This window comes from Pseudochaenichthys georgianus, unplaced genomic scaffold (genome assembly GCF_902827115.2).
Source record: "Pseudochaenichthys georgianus unplaced genomic scaffold, fPseGeo1.2 scaffold_1514_arrow_ctg1, whole genome shotgun sequence".
NCBI lineage: Eukaryota > Metazoa > Chordata > Actinopteri > Perciformes > Channichthyidae > Pseudochaenichthys > Pseudochaenichthys georgianus.
This window is the reverse complement of record NW_027262356.1, coordinates 715-26382: the sequence shown is the minus strand read 5'-3', so window position 1 is coordinate 26382 and position 25668 is coordinate 715. Positions and strand designations below refer to the sequence as shown.

Sequence of the window (25668 nt, the reverse complement as noted above, 5' to 3'; positions counted from 1 at the left end):
GGGTAGCTGGGAGCAGAGTCCTGCACGGGTCTGATTTTCAAGAGAGGGAGAGAGGGAGAGAGGGAGAGAGGGAGAGAGGGAGAGAGGGAGAGAGAGGGAGAGAGATATTTCAAATTTGTCCAAAAAAATCCTAGCGTTTTAGAGTGACGTTGGAGTGAACGAGGACATCCCAATTAATACCTGAGGACTCCTCTGTCCTCGCGTCTCCTCCTCGTGTCTCTCGCATCTTACGGAGGCGGAGCTAAGATGCAAGGAAGGGAAAGGAGGAGTCGAATTGGGATGAGGCTAGTGTCTGACGTGGTGGAGTGTGTCTGTATGAGGTAATGACAGTGCCTGACATGTTGTAGTGTGTCTGTATGAGGTACTGACAGTGCCTGATGTGTTGTAGTGTCGGTATGAGGTACTGACAGTGCCTGACGTGTTGTAGTGTCTGTATGAGGTACTGACAGTGCCTGACGTGTTGTTGTGTCTGTATGAGGTACTGACAGTGCCTGACGTGTTGTAGTGTCTGTATGAGGTACTGACAGTGCCTGACGTGTTGTAGTGTCGGTATGAGGTACTGACAGTGCCTGACGTGTTGTCGTGTCTGTATGAGGTACTGACAGTGCCTGACGTGGTGGAGTGTGTCTGTATGAGGTACTGACAGTGCCTGACGTGATGTCGTGTCTGTATGAGGTAATGACAGTGCCTTCTCTGCCCAGTTCTGAGCCCTCAGACGGTGGTGGAGCTCTTCTACCAGACGGTCGGCAGGAAGATAATCGTCTCCCAGATTTACTCGCAGCAGCAGAGCAGCTCCATGCTCGTCTGGAGTCACATGATCTCCAACGTGGTCGTCCTGCTCGCTCAGCTGCTGTATCCTTTATCAACTCCCTTTATATTCATGTGACGTATTTAATATAATATTCACTGGGTCACTTTTTGCTTGTTGTTGAATCTTAATGGCTGTCTCTCAGTTGGCCCAGTAACCCTGGTTTCCAGTTCCCAGAGTGTCTGATGGCCAACTGTCAGTACACACAGCTGCAGGTGGGTTTAGTATTTGTATCATCATCATCATCATCATCATCATCATTGTTAATATTATTACTATTTTTTATTTAAACACTCACCTCACCTTTGTCCCCTGTCTGCAGGAGTACGTCCGTCTGATTGGTCCGTGGTGTCAGGTGAACATCGGCTCATGTCGCTTCGTGCTGGGTCAGTGTTACCTGGCCAACGGGGAGGGGCAGAAGGTGAGTCACCTGAGGATGTTTAGAGACGTTGTTCGGGGCGTTTTGAGAGATCGGGAGATGTTTAGAGACAATGACCTGCAGATGAACAAAACGTGTCCTCTGTGTGCAGGCGCTGCAATGCTTCCAGGAAGCAGCCACAGAGGTGGAGAAGGAGGACTTCCTGTTGAGACTCACGGGCGGCGAGGAGGAGGACGCCCACCCCCGCCTGCAGTACTACAACAAGGTACACAGGGTACTGCAGTACTACGACCAGGTACACAGGGTACTGCAGTACTACCACCAGGTACACGGGATACTGCAGTACTACCACCAGGTACACAGGTACACAGGGTACTGCAGTACTACAACAAGGTACACAGGGTACTGCAGTACTACCACCAGGTACACAGGGTACTGCAGTACTACCACCAGGTACACAGGGTACTGCAGTACTACCACCAGGTACACGAGGTACTGCAGTACTACCACCAGGTACACAGGGTACTGCAGTACTACCACCAGGTACACAGGGTACTGCAGTACTACCACCAGGTACACAGGTACACAGGGTACTGCAGTACTACCACCAGGTACACATGGTACTGCAGTACTACCACCAGGTACACAGGGTACTGCAGTACTACCACCAGGTACACAGGGTACTGCAGTACTACCACCAGGTACACAGGGTACTGCAGTACTGAGTAATATATTAAATATCTGCAGGTGCTGCGCCTCCTGGAGGACGTGGGTCTGCCAGAGCTCGTCATCCAGCTGTCGTCTCTCGCCATCACAGAGGCCGGCAGCGACGCCCACAGCCAGGTGACCTTCATTAAACTACACCTTCATCATCATTAAACTACACCTTCATCATCATCAAACTACACCATCATCATCATTAAACTACACCTTCATCATCATTAAACTACACCTTCATCATCATCAAACTACACCATCATCATCATCATTAAACTACACCTTCTGTGTGTGTGTGTGTGTGTGTGTGTGTGTGTGTGTGTGTGTGTGTAGGCGGCGCTGTGGACCAGGATCTTCAAGCATCACCTGGACCTGGGTCACAACAGCGAGGCGTACGAGGCGCTGACGCAGAACCCCGACAGCAGCATGTGAGATCACACATTAAGGCGGGGTCGCCGCGGGGTCGCAGTGGGCGGGGCCTATGGGGATCTTCCATTTAAAGTGATGTTTAAAACTCAGTTAATGTTTGGTGTGTGCGTCGGCTGTCGGTGGCGGAGTCAGTCACTCTGTGATCCGCTCTGTCACTGTGAGTATCGGCCGATATCGATCGGAGCATTCCTAACTTACTTGATGCCGAATTTAACAAACAAATTTAAATAATTGTTTTAAACGGCATAATAATAAGGGCTGTGATTCTCCAGGACACACATGGCCCGTCATGTTATTTCGATGAGAGATGAGCAGATCGCCACTGGGCTTTCAACTAAAGACACAGCCACGCACAAACTGCGGCATATGTTCAGCTCCTCATCGGTACTGCACTTAGTGAAGTGCTTTCCTCCGTGGGGAAGCGATCAGCACCGCGGAGGAAAGCGGCAGAAAGTCGCCTGGAGTTAAAGACAGCGTGGCCACGCTGCGTGCACGGCTTCCTTCTGCAGGGAACGGGGAGATGCGCTCTGGCGGCGGTCTCGTTCAGGATCCGAAAATACAATTTAAATATTTTGCACACTTAATCCTAGTGTGCCACTGGTTACGGTATATCGTTATCAGAGTATAAAGGTGTGTATAATGTTATCAGGGTATAATATGTGTATTCTGACCCTCAGGCAGCTGGACTGCCTCCGGCAGCTCGTGGTGGTTCTCTGTGAACGCTCTCAGCTCCAGGACTTGGTCCACTTCTCCTACGTCAACCTGCACGACGAGGTACACTCACTTTGAACTATTCACATCTCACACTGTCACTTTTATTCACATTTTATTATGTTTGCTTTTGAATTTTTCTACTGTGTTTTATGCTCTTAATGTCTTTCATTGTTGTAAAGCACTTTGAATTACCTTGTGTTGACAAGTCCTATATAAATAAACTTGCCTTATATTAACATTAGTAATAATACAATTTAATATAATACAAATCTAATAAAGTGTCCACTGAATTAATTTCCATTATTTCTCTGTTATAACTGCTTGCCCTCTCCCGTGGTAAAGTGCACCTGTTATAGTGTGTTATTGATGAGTTATTGCTGTCTGTCAGGTGGTGAGCATCATAGAGTCTCGGGCCAGAGGTCTGGACCTTCTCGCTCACAACTACTACGAGCTGCTGTACGCCTTCCACATCAACAGGCACAACTACCGGAAGGGTGGGGACACTGAGAACGTTGTTATCACTCAAATCATCTCTTACAACATTATCATCACTGAAATCATCAACTAGTGTTAATTTCGTTGACTAAAACTACGACGAAATATGTTCGTCAACGACCTTTTAGGTTTAACTGGGGGTAAAAACGAGACGGCAACGACGGCAGTAAACAATAACTGCAACGAAATCATCATGCAATATCGTTGACGAAAAGTGACGAGACGAAAATGTAGTTTACTAAATAAAAACTAAGCCAAAATCTCTCTTTCCTTTCGTTGAGGAAAAATGAGGAGACGAAATATTATCGAAGATAACGTTACATCTCTGATCGTCAGTTTTTCTCCCAGCAGTTCCATTTCCGGTGCTGCGGCTGGGCAGCAGCTGTGAGTCTGTGCTGCGGCTGGGCAGCAGCTGTGTGTCTGTGCTGCGGCTGGGCAGCAGCTGTGTGTCTGTGCTGCGGCTGGGCAGCAGCTGTGTGTCTGTGCCGCGGCTGGGCAGCAGCTGTGTGTCTGTGCCGCGGCTGGGCAGCAGCTGTGTGTCTGTGCCGCGGCTGGGCAGCAGCTGTGTGTCTGTGCCGCGGCTGGGCAGCAGCTGTGTGTCTGTGCCGCGGCTGGGCAGCAGCTGTGTGTCTGTGCCGCGGCTGGGCAGCAGCTGTGTGTCTGTGCCGCGGCTGGGCAGCAGCTGTGTGTCTGTGCCGCGGCTGGGCAGCAGCTGTGTGTCTGTGCTGCGGCTGGGCAGCAGCTGTGAGTCTGTGCTGCGGCTGGGCAGCAGCTGTGAGTCTGTGCACGACGGTACATTTGAATTACACCGGGCAGCGGCACACTGTGAACTGTCAGGAAGACTCAGGTCTAACTCATGGTCTAACTCATCTTATTTAACAGAAAATAAAATGGCAACAACAGGGCTTGGGAGCAGTGGTCGTGTTAACCGAATACCCCAGTGAGTGACGACTTGTGTACAGACTCGACGGGTAATAATTAGGGATGTCCCGATCACCTTTTTTTGCTCCCGATTCCGATCATTTGATTTTGACAATCTGCTGATACCGATTTTTCCCGATTCGATCTTTATGTAATGCATTAAGAGAAAAAAAGGAAAAAAGCATTGAAGTTGTCCCTTAAGGTTATTTTTTTAAATTTAAATGACAGCTATCCATTCTATCCAACATGGATATAGCTTCTTTTTTTCGCAGCAGCATTGGATCAAAACAAAATAAAGCTTATCAGTGGTCCACCACAAAATAACCATGTAAACAAATTGAGTGCAGATAGTGCAGTAACAACAACTGGAAAGAGGTAGCTTGACTAGCTTCACAAGTTCACATTCAGTCACAAATAATAAAATAAAATAAAAATGTGGCTTAGTGCAGAATTCTAGCCTTAAGACCAGAGTTCCTGTTAGCCGGTAATTATCGGACTACGACCGGTAAAATATGCTGAAGACCGGCAAATCTAAATCTCTCCGGTCAAAGCGTCCGGTCAAAATATATATTCCCCTTAGCTCAATACCGCATCAGTTGCACTAACACTTAATGTGGAGAGAGATGTCCTGGATGGGTTAATTGTGCGTTGATCTGTTGGTAATGCCTCGGGGTTCCGGTGGGCATGTAAACAAATGCATAATGCTACGCTATACTTTGCGGCCTCACCCGGTTGCATAGCAACACTTATTGTTTAGGTGTCTTTTAATAAGCAGGTAGTCTATCATTAGCTAGAACTAGCTCTGATCGATATGGACATAAACGCGAGTGAAGTCTGATCTGACGGGAGAGAGAGATCAGCTGCAGCGGTGAGCGGACAAAACACACACTTCAGGTTAGAATATCACACGTAGCTATTTTAATGACCTCTCAAACTCCCGTAACTAGTTATAGATGTGTTTAGTTTCACTGTCGGGTTACTCTTCACTGATCCGCGAGCTGCATGAGACTGGCGGGCTGTCAGGAGAGGGAGAGAGAGCGCTCCGATCATTATTCCCGTGTTGTTGTAAGTTACTGAACACTTTTGAAAAATGTAGTTAATCTATAATTAGTTTGTTTAATATTGAATCATATCAATTAGTTTTAAAGCTCAATAAATAACCAAGAAGACCTTTGACCGGCACTTTTCAAATTGTGTCCGGAAGATTTAAACTTTAACGGACATGTTGACCGGCGAACGGGAACTCTGCTTAAGACTAACTAGTCTAGTAATAATGCAATGAATACACAAAGTATTATATTTCCATCTTACTGGAGTAACACAATTCAATAGTAATCAGCAGCAAACCACTTCAACACGTGTGTTTCGGTGTATTCACGGCATTCATTTTGTTATTCTACAGTATTGTTGTTTTATAGTTATTTGTTAATTAACCCAATTTGTGTTCTTTGAAACGGATATCGCATTGTGTTGGTTACTTTCGTTGCAGTTGTCTTGGCTTCCTATTTATGGACATGCTTTTATTTTGAAGGAGAGGTAGCGCTGTTGACAGGAAGTTGTTGTTGCTATAGAAACAACGTGACGGAGATTAAGAGCACAAGCTCTTACGTTGATATTGGAGATTTCAATAAATTCAATTTGAAAAAAAAAACGGGGGGGAAATGAAAAAACAAACAAAATGAATTTCCGAATTACAAAATTGAAACCCGAATAGTACTCCAGCGAACGAATATTCGGGTACAGCCCTAGTGTACTCGCCGTGTTGTTTGTTTCTCAGGTAGCGTGTTAGATTGGTCGTGTTGAATGTAGCTCTGTTCTTTCCACCACGCAGAACCTCTGCCTTGCAAACATTGCATCTGGCTGTTCCACTGCCTTCGCTTTCAATTTCATAATACTTCCAAACTCCTGACATTTCCTCTGTCCCGACTCCCGAGTCTCCAGCTGAACGTAGCCTCTCGTTAGCTTGCTGCTACTATTAGACACTGCGCCCACTCTTGCTTTGAGGGGAATAAGCAGGTCTGACAACAAGCCCAAAGAAAGCAACACATACATGATGATGTGTAATTTTAAACCAAAACTAAGTCCTCAGGATGACTTTAAGACGGTCATTTTTGTTTTGTAACATTAAATATCGGGACATCTGTAGTAATAATGGATTATGACGAAATGTTACGATCCTGTCCGTCAAAATGACTGACAACGAAAAAGTCTAAAGCCACACTGCTTGGGAGAAAGAAACGATGTGAAATTTGGGCCCATTTTCGCTACAATGAGGCGGAGAGAAAAAGTGAATGCATTGTTTCATCAGAAGGGAAGCAATGCGGCCAAAACACAGCTGGTACCAACACCACACACCAGATACTCTCTGCAGAGCTGCTCAATCACTCAGCCTGTGCTTCATCACATAAGGACGAGATATAATCTTATTTATTTATTAAAATGACAAATTATTGGTTTTGGCTAGTTTGACTGAAATGTTCTATAATCTGATGACTAAAAAGACTCAGTTTTCTTTGACTAAAATAAGACTCAAATGCTCAGACTTTTAGTCGACTAAAACTTGACTAAATAAAAACAGGATGAAGGTGACTAAATATGACTCAAACTAAAAAGGAAATTTAACACAGGACTAAGACTAAATAAAAAATAGCTGACGAAATTAACACTACCTACAACACCTCTCAGAAATCATCTGTAACAACATTATCATCTCTTTCAAACTGCACTTCAGTTTTAATAATGTTGTCTCTCTCTCCTCTCTCCCCCCCTCTCTCTCCTCTCTCCCCCCCTCTCTCTCTCTCTCCCCCCCTCTCTCTCTCTCTCTCCTCCCCCCTCTCTCTCTCCCCCTCTCTCCTCCCCCTCTCTCCTCTCTCCCCCTCTCTCCTCTTCCCACCCACCAACCTCTCTCTCTCTCGCCCCCTCGTCATCTCCCCTCCCCCCTCTCTTCTTCTCCCCCCACCCCCCCCTTCATCTCATCTCTCCACCTCTCTCCTCTTGCCTCCCCCACCAACCTCTCTCTCCCCCCCTCTCTCTCCTCTCTCCGCCCCTCTCTCTCCCCCTCCTCTCTCTCTCTCTCATCTCTCTCCTCTCCCCCTCTCTCTTTCTCTCTCCCCCCCTCTCTCTCCCCCTCCCTCTTCTCTCTCCCCCCCCCCCTCTCTCTCCTCCTCTCCCCCCCTCTCTCTCCCCCTCCCCTCTCCTCCTCCCTCCCACTCTCTTCCTCTCCCCCACCCCCCTCCCACTCTCTCTCCTCCCCCCTCTCTCTCTCTCCCCCCAACACTCCCCCCCCCCCCCCCCCCCTCCAGCTGGCTCAGTGATGTATGAGTTGGGCATGCGTGTGAGCAGAGAGAACAGAACTCCCTCAGGTTTACAGCAGCAGGTCAACTGCTTCCTGTCGGCTCTGAACTGCCTGCGCCTCATCAGGCCGGAGTACGCCTGGATCGTCCAGCCGGCCCCCGGAGCTACAGTACGTTTATATATTATACATATTTAATATGTAAGGGATACTGCAGTGTGAGAAAAAGTTTTTAGAGAGTACTTGTCCATGGACAAGTGAGTTTGGCAATGTACTTGTCCGAATACATTCTTCACTTGTCCAGAATGGACAAAAATTGGGGCCACTGGAATCTTCTTCTTCGTCATCGTATTTGACATTTTCCCACGGTTTTTACGACACCGCTAACGTAAGTGAGCGGTAAGATTTTACTGCATCACACATAGGGTTGGGTATCGTTTGGATTTTAACGATTCCGTTTCTGCTTTTCGATTCCGGTTCTTTGAGAGGGTAAAAATAAGTCAAACTGGGAGAAAAATATATTTATGAAAACATTAAGTCAAATCTGTATTCCTATTTACAAATCACTTCATACTGTTTAATTTCTTACGGTTATTGAATACAATTATATAAAAATAATCTCTGCATTGTTTAGTTAGTTCTAAGTGGTGCAGTTTGAGAATGTACAATTGGCCCAGTCTCCTCTGATGTTACACTGCCTGTGAGACAGAGTCCAACCACACATGTCCAACACATAGGCCTAATAATAATAATAATACATTATATTTATAGCCTACAGGCCTAGCGCTTTTCTACAACTCAAAGACGCTTGCACGCTTACACATGTCCTGCAACACACATGCTGCACAGGGTGTCCGCGGGGTCTTAAAAAGTATTAAAAGTTGATAAATCAATTTAGCGAAAATTAAGGCTATTAAAAAGTATTAAACGGCATTTTCCAAGGTATTAAGAAGGTCCACAGCAACGACAACATGACACCCTTTAATTTACTGAAACAACATGTCGGGAAACCCCCTCAAGGCGGCCCCATGCATAGCGTGCCATAAAATGCTGCTTCTTATTTTAAGTTTCGTTGCCTTGCTCTGCTCTGTGGGGGGGGTTTATCTGCTGGTGGACTACCTGAGAGATATACAGCAGGAGAGCACGCCGTCCACCGCGGAGAATAAACAGAAGGGCGACCATGCTCCGGGGTCTTCTTCGCTGCTTTTGGTGTATTTTGTGGCGGCAGCAGCAGCGCCACTTACAGGCCTGGCATATGTACTACAGCGTTTCCAGCGGTCTAGTGTGAACGGACACGTTAATGAATCGAATGCGCTTGAACGGAATACTTTTTTGCGTTTGCGTTTTACTGTATGCGTCCTCGTGGGGTCTAAGCCAAACTATATCCGGTCACAGAGATCTGCTATTTTAAAGTATGGTCAACACATATCGACCCTAAATATAGTCTATAAGAACGAGAAAAGTCTGAACATATATATCGTTTTTTGTAAACATATGACAAATGTGTGAGGGTGATGACGTCAGAGCATCGTCCTATGTGCCGGGCTTAGCCCCGGACAGTCCCAGCCCAATTTAACCCCTGGGTATTTGTGAGGGAGCTCCCATATGGCATTACCTCAATGTAACCGGTTAGAACTCGAAGTTGCGATGAGGTCTTAAAATGTATGGAAAGGGTCTTAAAAAAGGTCTTAAAAGGTATTACATTTGACTTCAGAATTCCTGCATATACCCTGGCTGCAGCTGCCCAGGTACTCACTGTTTGTAAAAGTAAATAAATAGTATTTTCATTTCAATAATGTACTTTCTATACCCTGCTTCATAAACAATACTGACATCCCTGCTCCTCCGAGTCTGGGGGTCCGGGGATGTGAGGACAGCGCGAGGACGCAGACAGGGAGGCTGCTTCACTTCATAAAGGAAATGGCGGTCAATATTAACGACACAGGAGCTAACACGCTGAACAACCTTCATTACGTGTTAGAGAGAGAACATAGGAAAGTTTGACAAAGATGAGGCTGTTGGGCAGCGGATCCGCTGTGTGTAGAAAGAGAGAGAGAGAGACGCTGAGCTGCACCGAGCAGCGATCAGCTGACACGGAGCATAGAGAGAGCTGCAGTCCGCGGGGCTCGGCCTCCTGTCCTCACAACTCTTAGTAATCCCGGTACCGGACAATTGTTATTTGTTCCTACTCGGAACCGAGTTTTGCTTCAAAACCCGGCCGCTGTGCTACACTTCCCACCCGCTCCGCCCCCGTCTAACTGTACAGAAAGCGGCGAGATGCATTTCCTTAGGAATCGACAAGCAGAACCGAAACTAACATTTCTAAACGAACAATGGCGGACACGGACAATTTGCGAATGAGTTCTGCCTTTTGTAAACTGAATGTATCAATAATTTGTCAATAAATCAGGGCGAAAAACGTCACTTGTCCGCCGGACAAGTCAATTGAAAGATCTACTTGTCCGATATTGTAAATAACACGTCCCGGACGGTGGGACGTGTACTTTTTCGCACACTGGATACTGTGCAGCGAGGCGGTCATTCTGGGTAAAAGAACACGTGTTCTTCATAATGACCAAGCCACTGCACATTATCCCGTTTATCACACGGCCACATTCTCAACAAAGTAACGATATGACTCCCAATATTAATTGAAATGCTTTTATTGATTTAGAAAATAGTATTATTCATTTACAATGACATGCATCCGCTAAGACAAATAGTCCGTTGTTAGGACAGCAGCTCCGTGTTGAGGGTTCCTGCCCCGTTACTTCTCCACTGTTTTCTTCGCTGGGGACTCATCAGCCCATTCATCCAAATTACTGTGCTCCAAATATATTAATATGAATGTTAAAATCCTCCATGTTGCTCTCAGACGGGAGACAACGGAAAACTAAAGACAAGCAAACGCCAAACTGTTTCCAGTTCATTCGACCGGACTTCTTTCTGCAGATGTGAGCGTCCTTAAAGTGGACCGATCAGGCTGGATTCAGAACACCAAACAGATCCCCATGGCAGCCACACCTCATGCTGCTCACACCCCTCTGTTGAAGCCCTGTCAGAGAATCAAGGATCTTGGGTCCTTAGCTTGAAAAAAAGAAAGAAGAGGAGGCGGAGCTAATGCCTGATCAGAATTCTACCGGAGATAAAGTTAAATTCTGCTGTAATAAAACGCCATCCTGTTCTAAACCACATCAAGGATTATTTCTGAAACAGTATGGAGCTCAAATGCTTTTTCTCTCTCAGGTTTATCACAAGATGACTTCCTTTTATTTCCTGCTTTCTAAACACATGTGCTCTTCAGTGCAGCTCTGAGTGTTAGCGAGGCTTGCTAATGTAAACGAAGACGTCCAAAACACGTCAGGCATTGTTTCTGATAGCAACTTTCTGTGGGTCCGTCAGATCGGATGGAATCTGTATCCGCTCGTTGTACACACGTTTTTAAAAGATTTGGGTACGGAGGAAAAGAGAGAGGGTTTTATTTTCTGACGCTGCGTGAGTTCCCCGACGCACCGGGACGCATGTTGATGTAGAGAAGACATCACAAAGTGCATGATAGGTCCCCTTTAACAGAAGTCCTTGACAGCGGTCTGTACTACTGGATTAACAACGTGTCACGAATTGACCAATCAGAATTGAGTATTCAACTAAGCGATGTAATGAATGTGTATATATATAATATATGTATATATATATATATATGCTTATATATCAATCCTGCGGTGTTTGTGTTGCAGTACGAGCGTGCGGGAGCGTCTCCGAAGAGAAACTCTGACGGAGAGTTCTCCTCTCAGCCAGGTCAGTCACATACCTACACATATATATATATATATATATATATATATATATACACACGCTATAGTGCAGTAGTGTACACACACTACTGCACTATAGCGTATAAATATATAGCTCAGATACTTGTGTATATATGTGTGTTCAGTGAAGCGTCAGGTGGACATCCTGGAGCTCAGAGACCTGGAGAGAGAGTTTATCCTGTCGAGCAGCCGCCTGAGCCTCAGCCAGCTCCACCCGAGCCAGGCTGCCATCGCAGGTACTCCACCTTTACTCCACCTTTACTCCACCCTAGCACCACCCAGTGAAGCACCACCCTTATTAATTATATTATATATGTATTGCAGGTGGAGCCTCAGCCGGAGAGATGGTGTCTCTCCTCGTCCAATCAGGGCTCTTCGACTCTGCGCTGTCTGTCTGCCAGGCGTTTTCTCTCAGTCTCAGTCCCGTGTTCGAGGGGCTCACCTTCAAGTGAGAGCTTCTTCTATACCTGTGTGACATCACCGTGTGCCTGTGTGACATCACCGCGTGCCTGTGTGACATCACCGCGTGCCTGTGTGACATCACCGCGTGCCTGTGTGACATCACCGCGTGCCTGTGTGACATCACCGCGTGCCTGTGTGACATCACCGCGTGTGACATCACCGCGTGTACCTGTGTGACATCACCGCGTGTACCTGTGTGACATCACCGTGTACCTGTGTGACATCACCGTGTACCTGTGTGACATCACCGTGTACCTGTGTGACATCACCGTGTGTGACATCACCGTGTGCCTGTGTGACATCACCGCGTGCCTGTGTGACATCACCGCGTGCCTGTGTGACATCACCGCGTGTGACATCACCGTGTGCCTGTGTGACATCACCGCGTGCCTGTGTGACATCACCGTGTGTGACATCACCGTGTGCCTGTGTGACATCACCGCGTGCCTGTGTGACATCACCGCGTGCCTGTGTGACATCACCGCGTGCCTGAGTGACATCACCGTGTGCCTGAGTGACATCACTGTGTTTATAATGCAGGTGCATCAAGCTGCAGGGGGGGGGGGAGGAGCCTCAGAGCGACGCCTGGAGCTGGCTGGCAGCCAATCAGCTGTCAGCAGTCGTCAACACCAAGGAGTCAAGGTGTGTACCGGCAGTATCACAAGTATTAATACCTTAGATACAAGTATTAATACCTTAGATACAAGTATTAATACCTTAGATACAAGTATTAATACCTTAGCCAGCAGCAGTACTACAAGTATTAATACCTTGGTGTAACCCACTCAAATAATGTAATGAACAGCAGCTCCCACTGGGGGCAGTGCGGGGCAGCAGAGTCTGCATCTGAGGGAGGAGAGGAAGAGCAGGCCAGGGGTGGTTGAGGCTCGATGAGTGGCAGCTGGGTGTGGGCCCTGTGTGTGGAAGACTGTGTTCGAGTTGTGTGGTGATGTGTTTCTTTGATGCTGCGGGGAACCAGGAACTAGCAGAACCCACGAAAGAGCTGCAGTTTTTGTCTTTTCCTCACCAGAGAAAGGATTAGAAAGGATCCCACTCTCCAGAAGGAGGACTGATAGTCATTGGATTGCTAGAGGGAAGCTACAGACTACCCGGGTTCGATTGTTGTTGTTTTGTCCATGTGGCAGATTGGGTTTCACTGGGGCGGATGAGGGGTTAGGGAAAGTGTTGTATGAATGTTTAATAAAATGCCGGCTATATTAATTTAATATTGTTTTTTCTATTTATATTATCTTCTACTCCTCATTGAAAGCAACCTAGTACATAGAAGTGTTACATTAGTCAGCAGCAGTACTACAAGTGTTAACTAGAGAATGTCTGAATAAATTGCTAGTGGGAATGCTTTATGCTGAAATCAATCAATCAATCAATCAATGTTTATTTATATAGCCCAATATCACAAATGTTACATTTGTCTCAGTGGTCTTCACAGTGTGTACAGAATATCAGTATGACAATACGACACCCTCTGTCCTTAGACCCTCACATCGTACAAGGAAAAACTTCCAAAGAAAACCCAGTTTAAAGGGAAAAATGGGAGAAACCTCAGGGAGAGCAACAGAGGAGGGATCCCTCTCCCAGGACGGACAGACTGCAATAGATGCCGTGTGTAAATTGAAAAGATAATACATTTGCAACATAGGTAGTCCAAATGTTTGGAAATGCATGTGTGTATAATGGGAAGATGAATCCACGAGGATATCCATCCAGGACCTATGATCCAGGACCACAGCCACGACTCAAGATCCAGCGCTCGCGATCCAGGACACAGGACCGCAGGATCATCCATGACTCCGGATCCCAGCGTATATAGACACCAAAAAGAAAGACATTTGGGGAAGCTGGGTTAATCGGAACATGAGTGTACACGGGTATAGACAGAGAGAAGGAAGAAGTAAGATGTCCCCCGACAAACTAAGCCTATATCAGCAAAACTAGGGGCTGAATCTAATCAGCCCTAACTATAAGCTTTATCAAAAAGGAAGGTCTTAAGCGCACTCTTAAAAACGGATAGGGTGTCTGCCGCCCGAACACAAACTGGAAGCTGATTCCACAAATGTGGAGCTTGATAAGAAAAGGCTCTGGCTCCCATTGTACTTTTAAAGATTCTAGGAACAACCAACAACCCTGCATTCTTGGAACGCAATGCCCTAGTAGGACAGTAGGGTATAATGAGTTCTTTAAGGTAAGATGGCGCCTGCCCATTAAGGGCTTTGTAGGCGAGAAGAAGAATTTTAAATTCTATCCTGTGTTCTATAGGGAGCCAGTGTAAGGCAGCCAGAACAGGAGTAATGTGGTCCCTTTTCCTAACTCTGGTTAGTACACGAGCCGCAGCATTTTGAATCAGCTGAAGCGACTTGATTGACTTCTTGGTACTCCCTGATAATAAAGAGTTACAATAATCCAGCCTAGAAGTAACAAATGCATGGACTAGTTTCTCTGCATCGTTTTGAGGCAAGATATGCCTGATTTTTGCAATGTTACGTAGATGGAAGTAGGCGGTCCTTGAAATTGATTTTATGTGGGCGTTAAAGGATAAATCCTGATCAAATATAACACCAAGATTCCTTACAGTCTCACTGGAGGCCAAATTAATGCCATCCATAGTTAGTATGTCTTTAGATAATTTGTTTCGTAGATTCTTCGGGCCAAGTACAATAACTTCAGTTTTGGTCGTGTTTAACATCAAAAAGTTTAAGGTCATCCACGTTTTTAAGTCCTTAAGGCAGTCTTGAATTTTATTTAGATGATTAATTTCATCAGGCTTGATTGATAAATATAGTTGAGTATCATCCGCATAACAATGAAAGTTTACAGAATGATTCCTTATAATATTGCCTAACGGAAGCATATATAATGTGAACAAAATAGGTCCGAGCACTGAGCCCTGTGGCACTCCATGGCTAACTTTGGTTTGCGTGGAAGATTCATCGTTAACACGTACAAACTGAGAGCGTTCAGATAGATAGGACCTAAACCAGCCTAAAGCAGTTTCCCTGTATGCCAACTAAGTGCTCTAGTCTTTGCAATAGGATATCATGGTCGATAGTATCAAATGCAGCACTAAGATCGAGCAAAACAAGAATAGAGACAAGTCCCTTGTCTGAGGCTATTAGAATATCATTTGTGACTTTAACCAGAGCTGTCTCTGTGCTATGATGTGTTCTAAAGCCAGACTGAAAATCTTCAAATAAATCATTGTTTTTTAAGTAATCACACAACTGTTTTGCGACCGCTTTCTCAAGAATTTTTGAGAGGAACGGAAGATTAGAAATAGGTCTATAGTTGGCTAAAACCTCTGGATCGAGGTTGTGCTTTTTAAGAAGCGGTTTTATCACTGCTACTTTGAATGATTGTGGAACATAGCCTGATAATAAAGACATATTCATAATATTTAATAAAGAAGTGCTAATTAATGGAAAAACTTCCTTCAACAGCTTAGTTGGAATTGGGTCTAACATACACGTTGATGGTTTAGAAGAGAGAATCATTGAATGTAATTGTTCAAGGTTAATGGCTGAAAAGCATTCTAGTTTACTATCTAGTGTAATATTAGAACTTACGATTTCGGGAGCTGTTGATAACACTATACTGGTCGAAGGCAAGAGGTCATTAATTTTGTTTCTAAGAGTAACAATTTTATCGTTAAAAAAGCACATAAAATCATTACTACTGAGTGCTAAGGGAATAGAAGGCTCAATCGAGCTGTGGCTCTCTGTCAGCCTGGCTACAGTGCTGAAAAGAAATGTAATGTGTGAGAAGAATTGAGATTGAAATGATACATGAACACAGGGGGCTTGAATGTGTGATGAGAGAAGAAAGTGAAAAGGCTTGGAAAAGCGAATCAACTAACTTGATGGTGAATGATCTGTCGCCATGGCAACGGCATTTGGTGACATCCCATAATACGCTTAGATGTGTTGATGGCTGCATCGTTACCAAACCTGTGAAGTTTTGGGTCGTTTGGAGCATTTTCACAGAAGTTATGAGAAAACCGTGTTTCATGGCGAGCATTGTGCTGCCATGGCAACGGCATTTGAAGAAATCTCAAAACTGTCCCGTAGATGTCTTCACAGCTGGACTTTTAGCACACATGTGAAGTTTGAGCACTTTTTGAACATTTGGCGTAGAGCTGTTGAGGCATGGACCGGTGATATACAAGCGAAGATCGGACCGTGTCGATTGGACTTACAGCCACATCGTGTTTCATGGCGAGTGGTCTGTCGCCATGGTAACGGAATTTGATGACACCCCATACTACGCTTAGATGTGTTGATGGCTGCATCGTTACCAGACCTGGGAAGTTTTGGGCTGTTTGGATCATTTTCACTGAAGCTATGAGAAAACCGTGTTTCATTACATTACTCTCTCTTCTCTTGATCGCCCTCTCTCTTCTCTCTCTTCTCTTGATCGCCCCTCTCTCTCTTCTCTTGATCGCCCTCTCTCTTCTCTCTCTCTTCTCTTGATCGCCCTCTCTCTCTTCCTCTTGATCGCCCTCTCTCTCTTCTCTTGATCGCCCTCTCTCTTCTCTCTCCTCTTGATCGCCCTCTCTCTCTTCTCTTGATCGCCTTCTCTCTCTCTTCTCTTGATCGCCCTCTCTCTCTTCTATCGCCCTCTCTCTCTCTCTTGATCGCCCTCTCTCTCTTCTCTCTTGATCGCCCTCTCTCTTCTCTTGATCGCCCTCTCTCTTCTCTCTCTCTTCTCTTGATCGCCCTCTCTCTCTTCTCTTGATCGCCCTCTCTCTTGATCGCCCTCTCTCTTCTCTTGATCGCCCTCTCTCTCTTCTCTTGATCGCCCTCTCTCTTCTCTTGATCGCCCTCTCGCTCTCTTCTCTTGATCTCTCTCATCTCTCTCTCTTCTCTTGATCGCCCTCTCTCTCTCTTCTCTTGATCGCCCCTCTCTCTCTTCTCTTGATCGCCCTCTCTCTCTTCTCTTGATCGCCCTCTCTCTTCTCTTGATCGCCCTCTCTTCTCTCTCTCTTCTCTTGATCGCCCTCTCTTCTCTCTCTCTTCTCTTGATCGCCCTCTCTCTCTCTTCTCTTGATCGCCCTCTCTCTCTTCTCTTGATCGCCCTCTCTCTCTTCTCTTGATCGCCCTCTCTCTTCTCTTGATCGCCCCTCTCTCTCTTCTCTCTCTCTTCTCTTGATCGCCCTCTCTCTCTTCTCTTGATCGCCTTCTCTTGGTCGCCCTCTCTCTCTTCTCTCTCTCTTCTGTTGATCGCCCTCTCTTCTCTTGATCGCCCTCTCTCGTCTCTCTCTTGATCGCCCTCTCTCTCTTCTCTCTCTTGATCACTCTCTCTCTCTTCTGTTGATCGCCCTCTCTTCTCTTGATCGCCCTCTCTCTTCGGCATATGATGCAGACACCCCATCATTGAGTAGAGCTGTTGAGGGCACGACCTTTAACCTTACCTGGAGTCTGCTGGAGCGATGACATCATCGTGTTCCATCGCACAGGTGTTTAGAGTTGAGCTAACGAGGAGATCACAGGTTTCCATTGTTCTGAATGAGAGATGAACCTCTTACATGTGAACGAACCGTAACAGATATCTGTGAAATTTCAAAACGTGAAGCATGTCAAGGAAGTTGAGTATCTAAAGTGTAATTTTTGTGTACTTTCGGTTTAATAATGTGGCCTTTTTGGCAGTTTAACTAAAGGTGTGCGGCTGCTGCCGTGAGAAAATATCTGCCTGAAATTACAATGGGCATCAATGGAGGCATGTTGAACGTTTTGTCACTTCATGCCCTCAAGAGGCATTTTGTTTAATTATTTGTCATTTTTCAAGCTACGAGATGTTTGTCATGATAAATTATGTCTCAGGAATGTAGGGTTTGAGAATTATGGCAGTTTAAAAAAAATATATGAATATATTCTTACCCTCTAGCTGTGACATCACGCACTCTAGTTAATGTTAAAATGTGAATAAAACCTCTAAAACAAGGTCTGAAATGTTAATATCTCTAAAAGTAAGAATCAGATTTAAAAGTTGTGTTACACGAATAATGTCAGAAAGATGTGTATCATTTTAAAGTTGGAATGAGGTTTCTGAGGGAAAGTATGAATGAACAGTTAGCAGATGAAGTCGCATGAAGATTTGTTGAAGTTGAAGATTTTCTCCATTGACTTCAATGTTAAAAATGTGATGCATTATGGGATGTATCTCTGGAATTATGACAGTTATGAATGAGAACAGTAATAGCCATCGATTCCCGACCGAGCTGAACGTTTTGATGTTTGAACGGAGTTTCTGCGATGTTCAATGCGGGAGGGTGTGTGTGTGTGTGTGTGTGTGTGTGTGTGATTAATCAGTGTGTGTGTCTCAGTGCTGCAGACGAGGCCTGGCGGCTGCTCTCCTCTTACCTGCTCAGGTATCCGTGTTCTAACGGACGACATCATCGCTGCGTCATCAATAAGCTGCTGTCGCACGGAGTGCCGCTCCCTGATTGGCTCATCAAGTCGTACAAGGTGAGAGCTCAACCAATCAGGAGGACGCAGGGAGTCCTGAACCCTGAGTCAGCATTATGAGTCCTGAACCCTGAGTCAGCATTATGAGTCCTGAACCCTGAGTCAGCATTATGAGTCCTGAACCCTGAGTCAGCATTATGAGTCCTGAACCCTGAGTCAGCATTATGAGTCCTGAACCCTGAGTCAGCATTATGAGTCCTGAACCCTGAGTCAGCATTATGAGTCCTGAACCCTGAGTCAGCATCATGAGTCCTGAACCCTGAGTCAGCATTATGAGTCCTGAACCCTGACCTGAGTCTGCATTATGAGTCCTGAACCCTGAGTCTGCATTATGAGTCCTGAACCCTGAGTCAGCATTATGAGTCCTGAACCCTGAGTCAGCATTATGAGTCCTGAACCCTGAGTCAGCATTATGAGTCCTGAACCCTGAATCAGCATTATGAGTCCTGAACCCTGAGTCAGCATTATGAGTCCTGAACCCTGAGTCAGCATTATGAGTCCTGACCCCTGAGTCAGCATTATGAGTCCTGACCCCTGAGTCAGCATTATGAGTCCTGAACCCTGAGTCAGCATTATGAGTCCTGAACCCTGAGTCAGCATCATGAGTCCTGAACCCTGACCTGAGTCAGCATTATGAGTCCTGAACCCTGACCTGAGTCAGCATTATGAGTCCTGAACCCTGAGTCAGCATTATGAGTCCTGACCCCTGAGTCAGCATTATGAGTCCTGAACCCTGAGTCAGCATTATGAGTCAGCATTATGAGTCCTGAACCCTGAGTCAGCATCATGAGTCCTGAACCCTGACCTGAGTCAGCATCATGAGTCCTGAACCCTGACCTGAGTCAGCATTATGAGTCCTGAACCCTGAGTCAGCATTATGAGTCCTGAACCCTGAGTCAGCATTATGAGTCCTGAACCCTGAGTCAGCATTATGAGTCCTGAACCCTGAGTCAGCATTATGAGTCCTGAACCCTGAGTCAGCATTATGAGTCCTGAACCCTGAGTCAGCATTATGAGTCCTGAACCCTGAGTCAGCATTATGAGTCCTGAACCCTGAGTCAGCATTATGAGTCCTGAACCCTGAGTCAGCATTATGAGTCCTGAACCCTGAGTCAGCATTATGAGTCCTGAACCCTGAGTCAGCATTATGAGTCCTGAACCCTGAGTCAGCATTATGAGTCCTGAACCCTGAGTCAGCATTATGAGTCCTGAACCCTGAGTCAGCATTATGAGTCCTGAACCCTGAGTCAGCATTATGAGTCCTGAACCCTGACCTGAGTCAGCATTATGAGTCCTGAACCCTGACCTGAGTCAGCATCATGAGTCCTGAACCCTGACCTGAGTCAGCATCATGAGTCCTGAACCCTGACCTGAGTCAGCATCATGAGTCCTGAACCCTGAGTCAGCATTATGAGTCCTGAACCCTGAGTCAGCATTATGAGTCCTGAACCCTGAGTCAGCATTATGAGTCCTGAACCCTGAGTCAGCATTATGAGTCCTGAACCCTGAGTCAGCATTATGAGTCCTGAACCCTGAGTCAGCATTATGAGTCCTGAACCCTGAGTCAGCATTATGAGTCCTGAACCCTGAGTCAGCATTATGAGTCCTGAACCCTGAGTCAGCATTATGAGTCCTGAACCCTGAGTCAGCATTATGAGTCCTGAACCAGACCTGAGTCAGCATTATGAGTCCTGAACCCTGAGTCAGCATTATGAGTCCTGAACCCTGAGTCAGCATTATGAGTCCTGAACCCTGAGTCAGCATTATGAGTCCTGAACCCTGAGTCAGCATCATGAGTCCTGAACCCTGACCTGAGTCAGCATCATGAGTCCTGAACCCTGACCTGAGTCAGCATCATGAGTCCTGAACCCTGACCTGAGTCAGCATTATGAGTCCTGAACCCTGAGTCAGCATTATGAGTCCTGAACCCTGAGTCAGCATTATGAGTCCTGAACCCTGAGTCAGCATTATGAGTCCTGAACCCTGAGTCAGCATTATGAGTCCTGAACCCTGAGTCAGCATTATGAGTCCTGAACCCTGAGTCAGCATCATGAGTCCTGAACCCTGAGTCAGCATCATGAGTCCTGAACCCTGAGTCAGCATTATGAGTCCTGAACCCTGAGTCAGCATTATGAGTCCTGAACCCTGAGTCAGCATCATGAGTCCTGAACCCTGACCTGAGTCAGCATTATGAGTCCTGACCCCTGACCCAGCATTATGAGTCCTGAACCCTGAGTCAGCATTATGAGTCCTGAACCCTGAGTCAGCATCATGAGTCCTGAACCCAGACCTGAGTCAGCATTATGAGTCCTGAACCCTGAGTCAGCATGATGAGTCCTGACCCCTGACCTGAGTCAGCATGATGAGTCCTGAACCCTGGCCTGAGTCAGCATTATGAGTCCTGAACCCTGAGTCAGCATCATGAGTCCTGAACCCAGACCTGAGTCAGCATTATGAGTCCTGAACCCTGAGTCAGCATTATGAGTCCTGAACCCTGAGTCAGCATCATGAGTCCTGAACCCTGACCTGAGTCAGCATTATGAGTCCTGAACCCTGAGTCAGCATTATGAGTCCTGAACCCTGAGTCAGCATTATGAGTCCTGAACCCTGAGTCAGCATTATGAGTCCTGAACCCTGAGTCAGCATTATGAGTCCTGAACCCTGAGTCAGCATTATGAGTCCTGAACCCTGAGTCAGCATTATGAGTCCTGACCCCTGAGTCAGCATTATGAGTCCTGAACCCTGAGTCAGCATTATGAGTCCTGAACCCTGAGTCAGCATTATGAGTCCTGAACCCTGAGTCAGCATTATGAGTCCTGAACCCTGAGTCAGCATCATGAGTCCTGAACCCTGACCTGAGTCAGCATTATGAGTCCTGACCCCTGACCCAGCATTATGAGTCCTGAACCCTGAGTCAGCATTATGAGTCCTGAACCCTGAGTCAGCATCATGAGTCCTGAACCCAGACCTGAGTCAGCATTATGAGTCCTGAACCCTGACCTGAGTCAGCATTATGAGTCCTGAACCCTGAGTCAGCATTATGAGTCCTGACCCCTGACCTGAGTCAGCATTATGAGTCCTGAACCCTGAGTCAGCATTATGAGTCCTGAACCCTGAGTCAGCATCATGAGTCCTGAACCCAGACCTGAGTCAGCATTATGAGTCCTGAACCCTGAGTCAGCATGATGAGTCCTGACCCCTGACCTGAGTCAGCATGATGAGTCCTGAACCCTGAGTCAGCATGATGAGTCCTGAACCCTGAGTCAGCATTATGAGTCCTGAACCCTGACCTGAGTCAGCATTATGAGTCCTGAACCCTGACCTGAGTCAGCATTATGAGTCCTGACCCCTGACCTGAGTCAGCATTATGAGTCCTGAACCCTGAGTCAGCATTATGAGTCCTGAACCCTGAGTCAGCATTATGAGTCCTGAACACAGATTATTTTCTGTTATAATTCTAAATGTCACGGAGTGATCCCATTGGAGCAGGGAGATGCTGCCTTCAGGGACCAACAGGAACATCATTTTGTCATGTGTTACAGGAAGTGGACGCGGCCTCCCTGCTGCGCCTCTACCTGAACTTTGACCTGCTGGAGGAGGCGGGGGATCTGGTGCTGGAGTATGTGGACGCCCTGCTGGGGAGGAACCGGTACTACGGGTTAGAGGTGAGGAACCGGTACTACGGGTTAGAGGGGAGGAACCGGTACTACGGGTTAGAGGGGAGGAACCGGTACTACGGGTTAGAGGGGAGGAACCGGTACTACGGGTTAGAGGGGAGGAACCGGTACTACGGGTTAGAGGGGGAGGAACCGGTACTACGGGTTAGAGGGGAGGAACCGGTACTACGGGTTAGAGGGGAGGAACCGGTACTACGGGTTAGAGGAACCGGTACTACGGGTTAGAGGAACCGGTACTACGGGTTAGAGGAACCGGTACTACGGGTTAGAGGAACCGGTACTACGGGTTAGAGGGGAGGAACCGGTACTACGGGTTAGAGGAACCGGTACTACGGGTTAGAGGGGAGGAACCGGTACTACGGGTTAGAGGGGAGGAACCGGTACTACGGGTTAGAGGGGAGGAACCGGTACTACGGGTTAGAGGAACCGGTACTGCGGGTTAGAGGAACCGGTACTAAGGGTTAGAGGAACCGGTACTGCGGGTTAGAGGAACCGGTACTACGGGTTAGAGGAACCGGTACTACGGGTTAGAGGGGAGGAACCGGTACTAAGGGTTAGAGGAACCGGTACTACGGGTTAGAGGAACCGGTACTACGGGTTAGAGGAACCGGTACTACGGGTTAGAGGAACCGGTACTAAGGGTTAGAGGAACCGGTACTAAGGGTTAGAGGAACCGGTACTAAGGGTTAGAGGAACCGGTACTACGGGTTAGAGGAACCGGTACTAAGGGTTAGAGGGGAGGAACCGGTACTAAGGGTTAGAGGAACCGGTACTACGAGTTAGAGGAACCGTACTAAGGGGTTAGAGGAACCGGTACTACGGTTAGAGGAACCGGTACTACGGGTTAGAGGAACCGTACTAAGGGTTAGAGGAACCGGTACTACGGGTTAGAGGAACCGGTACTACGGGTTAGAGGACCGGTTACTGCGGGTTAGAGGACCGGTACTAAGGGTTAGAGGAACCGGTACTAAGGGTTAGATGGAACCGGTACTACGGGTTAGAGGAACCGGTACTACGGGTTAGAGGACCGGTACTTAAGGTTAGAGGAACCGGTACTGCGGGTTAGAGGAACTAGGGTTAGAGAACCGGTAATATACAATAGTGTGTGTGTGTGTTGTGTGTGTGTGTGTGTGTGGTGTGTGTGTGTGTGTGTGTGTGTGTGTGTGTGTGTGTGTGGTGTGTGTGTGTGCTTGTGTGTGTGTGTGGTGTGTGTGTGTGTGTGTGTGTGTGTGGTGTGTGTGTGTGTGTGTGTGTGTGTGTGTGTGTGTGTGTGTAGTGTGTGTGTGTGTGTGGTGTGTTGGGTCGTGTGTGTGTGTGTGTGTGTGTGTGTGTGTGTTGTGTGTGTGTGGTGTGTGTGTGTGTGTGTGTGTGTGATGTGTGTGTGGTGTGTGTGTGTGTGTGTGTGATGTGTGTGTGTGTGTGTTGTGTGTGTGATGTGTGTGTGTGTGATGTGTGTGTGTGTGTGTGGTGTGTGTGTGTGTGTGTGTGTGTGTGTGTGTGTGTGTGTGGTGTGTGTGTAGTGTGTGTGTGTGTGTGTGTGTGTGTGTGTGTGTGTGTGTGTGTGTGTGTGTGTGTGTGTGTGTAGTGTGTGTGTGTGTTGTGTGATGTGTGTGTGTGTGTGTGTGTGTGATGTGTGTGTGTGTGTGTGTTGTGTGTGTGTGTGTGTGTGTGTGTGTGTGCTGTGTGTGTGTGTGTGTGTGTGTGTGTGTGTGTGTGTGTGTGTGTGTGTGCTGTGTGTGTAGGGTCCTCTCTCTGCTACCTCCCCCTCTGTCTGGCTGCCTTACACCTCCATTGATCAGCTGCTGCAGACGCTCAACGAAACGCAGACCAACAGCAGCGTGAGTACTTCCTGTTCCCTCGCTACTTCCTGTTCCCTCGCTACTTCCTGTTCCCTCGCTACTTCTTGTTCCTTCGCTACTTCCTGTTCCCTCACTACTTCCTGTCCTGATCTTTACTTCCTGTCTCAGATGTATGACAAGGTTCGGGACAGATTGGAGGATTACCACAGGCAGGTCGAACAAACGACCAGACGGCGACTCCTCGCCCGCTGAGGTGACCTGACCGCTCCGGCCAATCAGAGGCCTGCATCAAGTGTTTTGTTTTTTATAAAAATCCTCTTTTGTACTTCGTCAGTCAATAAAGTTTTCTTTGCTCAGTCATCTTTCTTCTTCTGTGGTGGTGGTTAATGCCCAGTTCCAACGCACACATAAAATGGTAGTCGTACGTTAGAAGATTATTATTAGTCATAGAATAATGTATGAAATATTCTGTCTGGATTAAATGTAATGGTGAAGAATCCGTTCCCATGAATAAAATCAGATTGTGTGTTTCTGCTGCCGCCTAGTGGCTTCAGAGCGTGTGACACCAGCTGGTTCCTTACTTTTAGTATTTAAAGAACCAGTTTATGTAGGAAATAGTTTTTTTATTTTTCAATCATATCTGGACATTCCTTTCTTCTCAACAAGCATCGGTTCAAGTGGACCTGAGATCTTTAAGTAAGAGCAGATGGGGCTCATAGCCATGGAAGGCAACCCATCTAGGAGAAGGACTCTGAACCAAAACCAGGACTGAGAGGAGTTGCGCCCCCCAGTCCTTAATCAGCATAATAAAGCCAACCATGAAGAACAAAGTCATCCAAATCCTATACTTCCAGCGGCGGGAGTCCGCAGAAACATCGCGGCGGATGGTCAACTGGCCAGATGTATGGAGAACCGAGATGACTGGAAGCAACGATGGAGGGCGACCTAGAGAGGAATTATTATAACCGCAGTACCTGGAATCACAAATGCAGGATCAAATGAAAATGAATTAATCTCAATAAACATGTGAAACTAAATCCCAGTTTGCGGTCGAATAGTCCAGAAATCAGCTCCTAACGTCTAACTTTATCGTCTCCTCCCCTCCTCTGAGGGAAAGGTCACGGGGCTAAGGGATAGTGGATAGGAGAATCCAAAAGGACTTAGGAGAAGAGACTGCAGTACTTTAGAGAATCGACTGCACTTCACTATCGACGTGTTTCTGATGCGGACGTCCTGAATGTGCGTCTGCTGCTGTGGGGTAACCATGGAAACCACAGTTTCTATCCAGCGGACTACAAACATGGATGCTCAATAAGAACGAGGGACTCATCCAGAGACTCTGCTCCGTGCTCTGATGCTGCTGCTTTGCTTTATGAACGAGGACAACAGAGAAACAGATTCTGCTGGAACTGAAATAAAAAGGAAAGTGAAACTTCTGCTCGTCCCCCTCTCCCTCCGGTCCACGTTAACACCAATGATCCCAACACGTATGATTGATGGAAAGATCTTAAATCAGTACAGATGTATTTATTATGAACGTTAGTCCTGAACATCTGTCTCTGTGTGTATCACCATTCAGACATCTCTAGAAGCTGAACAAACCCCACACAGCTCAGTGAAGACTGAGAGACTTTATTTGATCATTTCAGTAAAAACTAACGTTCATATTTCTCTCTTTATT

General features: G+C 46.7%; 1 protein-coding gene across 1 annotated transcript in view; it reads left to right on the top strand.

Moving 5' to 3' along the window:
* The window catches only part of nup160 (nucleoporin 160), a gene marked incomplete at its 5' end in the record, with an annotated part of 29948 nt that extends 5601 nt beyond the window's left edge, over nt 1–24347 (top strand). Inside the window, 17 exons of the mRNA XM_034077334.1 lie at nt 702–852; nt 954–1023; nt 1131–1229; nt 1339–1452; nt 1935–2030; nt 2238–2332; nt 3011–3107; nt 3436–3541; nt 7766–7926; nt 11493–11553; nt 11696–11806; nt 11895–12018; nt 12573–12674; nt 18370–18511; nt 22054–22176; nt 23931–24026; nt 24156–24347. Coding sequence (XP_033933225.1) covers nt 702–852; nt 954–1023; nt 1131–1229; nt 1339–1452; nt 1935–2030; nt 2238–2332; nt 3011–3107; nt 3436–3541; nt 7766–7926; nt 11493–11553; nt 11696–11806; nt 11895–12018; nt 12573–12674; nt 18370–18511; nt 22054–22176; nt 23931–24026; nt 24156–24239 — 1832 coding nt within the window. The remainder of the gene's footprint in view (nt 1–701; nt 853–953; nt 1024–1130; nt 1230–1338; nt 1453–1934; nt 2031–2237; nt 2333–3010; nt 3108–3435; nt 3542–7765; nt 7927–11492; nt 11554–11695; nt 11807–11894; nt 12019–12572; nt 12675–18369; nt 18512–22053; nt 22177–23930; nt 24027–24155) is intronic.
* Nucleotides 24348–25668: the final 1321 nt, after the last annotated feature.